General features: G+C 41.8%; 1 protein-coding gene and 1 long non-coding RNA gene across 2 annotated transcripts; both read right to left on the reverse strand.

Moving 5' to 3' along the window:
• Nucleotides 1-1,736: 1,736 nt before the first annotated feature.
• On the reverse strand, nt 1,737-2,105 carry LOC129718862 (uncharacterized). The gene is made up of 3 exons (XR_008727067.1): nt 2,000-2,105; nt 1,875-1,941; nt 1,737-1,814 (listed from the first exon to the last, which is right to left on the reverse strand). It is a non-coding gene; the product is annotated as an uncharacterized LOC129718862 (long non-coding RNA).
• A 146-nt stretch (nt 2,106-2,251) lies between these two features.
• LOC129717245 (uncharacterized) lies at nt 2,252-4,942 on the reverse strand. The gene has a single exon (XM_055667101.1). The coding sequence runs from the start codon at nt 4,940-4,942 to the stop codon at nt 2,252-2,254; it is 2,691 nt and encodes an 896-aa protein (XP_055523076.1).
• Nucleotides 4,943-5,600: the final 658 nt, after the last annotated feature.

The raw sequence follows: 5,600 nt of genomic DNA on the forward strand, positions 1-5,600 counted from the left end.
ATACTTGGGACACCGTTTACACACCAATTCACACCAGACAATCGATGTTGGACACCAACACACTTAACAATAAAACGATAATCTTTTCTGTAAATGAACAAACACGTACAAAAAAAGAAACAAAACGTTAACAGAAAAGGAAAAACTACACGTATTGTATATTCGACTCCTTGAAAGAGGTGAAATAAAGTCACCGAAACTGTCGGATTAAGAAAAAAAAAATCGCTTTTGCTTTTAAGGGGTAATATCTACCAAATGCTTAAAAAAACAAGGCTTTTTTCATGATTTTTTTTACAGAACATTTGAGATGTAAGGTATGTAAATAATATATCATTGGATTGAGCAACTCTTGCAGAATAGAAAAAATATTTTTCTTGCTATTTATGTTACAAAATGGCGGCTGTGCAGCGATTGCCGTGAACCGCTTTTTAAGTTGTCCCACGGCGAGCGGTAGAAGTCGGGCCCAACTCCACCTATAACCAAAACAATTGTTTTTTCATTATCTACATAACTGTCGCTAGTGAAGTACACATTATTATATTTTTAGAATTTTTCTTCGCAAAATGGCAACGGTTTGAAAAAAAAAGTTCTGTTTCGACAAAAAAAAAACGACTTTGATTGTTTATAACTTTAGTTGCTGTTAATCAATCGCTAAAATCGTGTGTATTTCACTACCTAATCTAATGAAGCTACCGTTAAAATTTCAAGTCAATCGGATGTAAACTTTTAAAGTTCTTCTGCTCGCCGATTTTGAAAACATGGTTTTGAGAAAAGCGCGTTTAAAGTTTCAAATTGCTATAAATCTTAAGAATAGCAACAGTAAAGCCCCTAATATTTTTTTAACTTTCAGTCAGCTACCCCTGTGCCGTAAAGTTGTCCTTTCTGAGCTTTATCTTCCTCTTCTTGCTTTTTTTTTATCTGATCTAAGGCTGCGCCTAGTCTCTTTCGCGGTATCAGACATGCGACGCTCAGTGACTTTGACGCGGTTGGCGTCCGATCCCACGCAAAACTCAAACTTGTCACTCATATTCAAGTACTTTTGAGTTAGGATGACCAGATTTTCTCGGAATAAAAACGGGACATATGAGTTAGAAAAACGGGACAATGCAAACAATTATTAATTGCTTTGATGAAAATACCCGATTCTGTACGATACTTAGCGTTGATGAAATTTAACATAGAAGAGTGTGATTTTTTGCAATAAGTTCCTAAAATTTGTCACATAGATGACGAGATTTTGACTAACAATTATCATGGTCTCAACTTTCAAAAGCGACTTTTTCGTCAGTTCACTATACGGGATGTCCGGTACTGTAAAAAGGCACAAAACGTACTCAGTAATATTAAAAAAAAACCTGGCTGCTTGGAAACTTATTTTCCGCTTAGGAAAATTTCAATACAAAGCTCTATTTAAGAATTTTTCAAGGAGTCTCCGAAAACGGTACTGTTTAATTTAATTCAACCGGGATTTCCGAAATTATGATTCTCCGGTACGGAAATTAAACGCGTAATCCGTTAGAATGGGAGGATATAATTTTCCTGATAAGTAGATGTATAAATGGCATGAGGTTCTAGTTTTGACTCTTATATTTTAGGTTTAACAATTTTTAGGTTAATATATATATATATATATATATATATATATATATATATATATATATATATATATATATATATATATATATATATATATATATATATATATATATATATATATATCAAATTGTGTGACTCACGTTTAGTCTCCCTTTTAATATCTGGTATTATTCTGCTTTTGCTCTTCGCAGAAGTCCTAGCGCCCTTTAGGTAATTGCCTGATAGATTGGTGCACAAATTAGTTTAAACTTCATGTAATTTCCTTCGATTTCTCTTACCAGTAAGCACGTGAAGAAAGAGGTTATAAAATTGGTTGAACCTCTGATTTAGTGTAGCTGTTAAGATCTAGATTAAGTTTACATAATAAGCATAGGTTTACAAATAATTATCAAGAAACTATTACCTAGCACTTTAATTTATAATAATAATTTGTAGTAGTAGTAGGATTTAAGAAAATTAATTTGACACTCGGTAAATATAAACGCGCAGCAACGGTTGATTCTCTTTTCTCTAATGATCGAGTGATCATGCGTGATCTGCCCTTGACATTGCACTGACATACCTGCAGGGTTGGGAGAGATTAGTAGGTCAGCGCGCTGGCCAAATAGGGTTGGCCAACACTTCCCCCAGGGTACGCCAATTACCTGTTGACTTACTATTCGACGCGCTGAACGTCCAGAACTGCCAATTGTGTGACGGGTCGCTGATACACTCCATTAGCGGTACGTACGGTTGCAACTCGGGCTTGGCCATCTCGGCTAGGAGTTGCGCTGATTATTTTTCCCTTCGGCCAGCAGTTTCGTGGAAGCTTGGGATCCACGATAACCACTACATCTCCAGCGACGATGGGTTTCACGGGATGAAACCATTTTGAGCGACGGGTAATCTCTGGCAAATAATCGTTGACCCATCGTTTCCAAAACTGGTTCGCGATGATTTGTGAGCAGCACCAATTCTGCTTCAGTACACGTCCGCTGCTGTCCAGAGTTACTAGGGGTTTTACACCGTTCGACGACCCCAGCAGAAAGTGGTTAGGAGTAAGAGCCGGGCCGGAATCATCGTCCACTGGGACATGCGTTAGTGGTCTCGAGTTCACGGTATTCTCGATTTCCACTAGGACATTGTGAAGTACTTCATCGGTTGGTCTCTTGGTTGCAATGACGGTCATCATGTTTACCTTTACGGTTCGTATCAACCGTTCCCAGCTTCCGCCCATGTGTGGAGCTTGCGGAGGGTTGAACACCCATTCGGTCTCGGTGTTCGTAAATTCGCGCATTATCAAATCGTGGTCGATGGATTTGTTAAGCTGTTGTAGCTCGCGTTGTGCACCGAAAAAATTCGTTCCCCGGTCACTGTTAATTTTTCTAGGCTGACCACGCCGAGCGATGAAATTCTGAATTGCCATAATGCACGAGCTGGTGGTTAATGAGTGAACAATTTCAATGTGAATCGCCCGAACGGTGAGGCATGTGGCGAGCATTCCCCAGCGTTTTTCAACTCTTCGGCCAACGACAACTTCGATTGGGCCGAAGTAATCAATTCCCACATGCGTAAAGGGGCGTGAAAAGGCAGCAAGGCGACCAGGAGGCAGATCTGCCATAATGGGTGGCTTTGGTGACGTTTGGTCATTCTTGCATCTTTGACAGTTTCGGCGAGCTTGAGAATAGCGGGTGCGTAAACGACTGATTTGAAACTTTTGGCGTATTTCGTTATTCACAGTTTCGTGATTATGGTGGTGATATTTCTCATGGTAGTGTGACACAATTAAAGCAGTGATGTGGTGTTTTTGAGGTAAGATGATGGGTTTTTTGGCATCGTTCGTGGCAAACTGGCAGGCTCCTATTATCGTTCTCATTCGCATCAGGCCGTTTTCATCCAAACACGGCATTAGTTTATACAGCGGGCTGGATTTTACAAGCGCTCGATCGCTTTTTGTTGCATCACATAGAGCAAACCATTCCTGAGGGTAACCTACTCGTTGAGCAATAAGAAGTAGGTGTGTTTCAGCACAACACAGTTCACGTTTGGTGAGTTCTCCTGTCAGCATCGGTTCCTTTCGGCGCTTGGAACGACAGTTAGTGGGAAACCGTAGTACCCAAGCTGATACTCTTTTAAGGTGGTTCCAGCTGGAAAAAATTTCAACAATGGTGCAGTGGATGAGGCAGTTTGCCGTGAGCTCAACGTTAGTGGAATCATTGCGTATCGATATTTGTGGCCAAGCGTCTGTCGTTGTCCAGAGAAAATCCGGCCCATTTAGCCATCTGCTTTCAGCGGATAAGTCAGGGCACCCAGCCCATTTTGTAGCGTCATCAGCAACGTTTAATTTACTTGGCACATAGCGCCATTCGCTTGCTTCTGTAGCTTCCAAGATTTCGGTTACTTTGAAGCCAACGAATTGGCTGTACCGGCGATGGTCGGAGTTAATCCAGCAAAGAACATCTCTGGAGTCCGACCAGTAGAATTTTTTCGTGATACCTATCGACAGCGTATCTAGAAGTGTTAGTGATAGTCGTGTTCCAATTACTGCCGCATGTAGTTCAAGACGAGGAACGGACGTGAGCTTCAAAGGTGCTACCTTCGTCTTGGAAGCGACAAGTGAGCAGTGAATCTTTCCGTCTTTGATAGTTCGCAGAAACGAAACGGCTGCTATTCCATTTTTCCCTGCATCAACAAACGTATGTAGCTGAATTTCATCGGCCTCGCTAACTGGAAAACTGGGGAAGTAACATCGGGCAATTTTGACATTCTCGACTTGTGGCAGCACGTTCAGCCATCCCTGCCATTTAGTGACTGCGTCGTCGTTTATCTCTTCGTCCCAATCGACGCCGGATCGCCAAATTTCCTGCAGCAGAAACTTCAAGTAAGAAAGAAAATGGGCGATCAACCCGAGCGGGTCGTATATGGACATCAGAATTCGTAACACTTCTCGTTTGGTGGGACGTTTTGTTCCTTTCAGTAGTGTCGCATCGTAGCGCGTCCAACCAATTTTAAAGGTGAAAAAATCTAAAGTTGTGTTCCACCACATCCCCAAAACTTTTTCGGCAGATAATTCCGAGGACAAATCCAGACATTTTTCTACTTGTCTCTCTTCATGTAGCGCTGTGGTAACTGATCGTGAATTACTGAGCCAGTTCCTTATCTCAAATCCACCTTGTGCGTGCACGTGTTTAACGTCTTTAGCTACTCGAATCGCCTCTTCCTCGGACGCGACACTTAGCATATCATCAACATAGTGTGATTTCGTTATAGCTTCGTACGCTGTCGGAAACTCGGTTTTAAATCGCTCCGCGTTTAAATTTTTTGCGAATTGAGCGCTGCTTGACGAACAGCATGCGCCAAATGTCATTACTCTCATGACGTAGGTTGAGAGGTTTTTTTCTCGTCTATCCAGAAGAAGCACTGGAATTGTTGGTCTTCTTCGCGTATCAACACTTGGTGAAACATTTCACGTATGTCACCTGTTACTGCAATTGTATGCAATCGAAATCGTAGCAAATCGCTAGGAGGGAGCATAACAAATCCGGCCCTTTCAACAGTGCAGAATTAAGCGATTTTCCATATGCTTTAGCAGCTGCGTCCCACACTATTCTAACTTTCCCGGGTTTGTTCGGGTTTGTGACTGGGAATATTGGTAAAAACCAGGCAGGGACGAAATTATATGTGATTTCATCATCAGAGAGCTTACGAACGTACCCTTTAGCTATGAGATCGGCGATTTTCTGATTTAGTACAGTAGCTAGTTGGGGATCCTTCTGCATTCTTTTTTCCAACCCTTGATGGCGCCGTAATGCAATTTCACGACTGTTGGGGAGGCGTACCTCATCGTATCGCCAAAGCAATCCAGTCTCATATCGCTCGCCGTTAAAGCGCGTGAGTGTTTCTAGAAGGGACTGTGCTCGCTCATCGTCGGACGATCGGAGTATTTTGTCTGTCTTGGCCGCTCCGAAACTGTCCAAAATGAAGTATTCTTTCACGGCTTGATGCAGATCCTCATCAGTTTGTTC

The sequence above is a fragment of the Wyeomyia smithii genome, chromosome 1, assembly GCF_029784165.1.
Source record: "Wyeomyia smithii strain HCP4-BCI-WySm-NY-G18 chromosome 1, ASM2978416v1, whole genome shotgun sequence".
NCBI lineage: Eukaryota > Metazoa > Arthropoda > Insecta > Diptera > Culicidae > Wyeomyia > Wyeomyia smithii.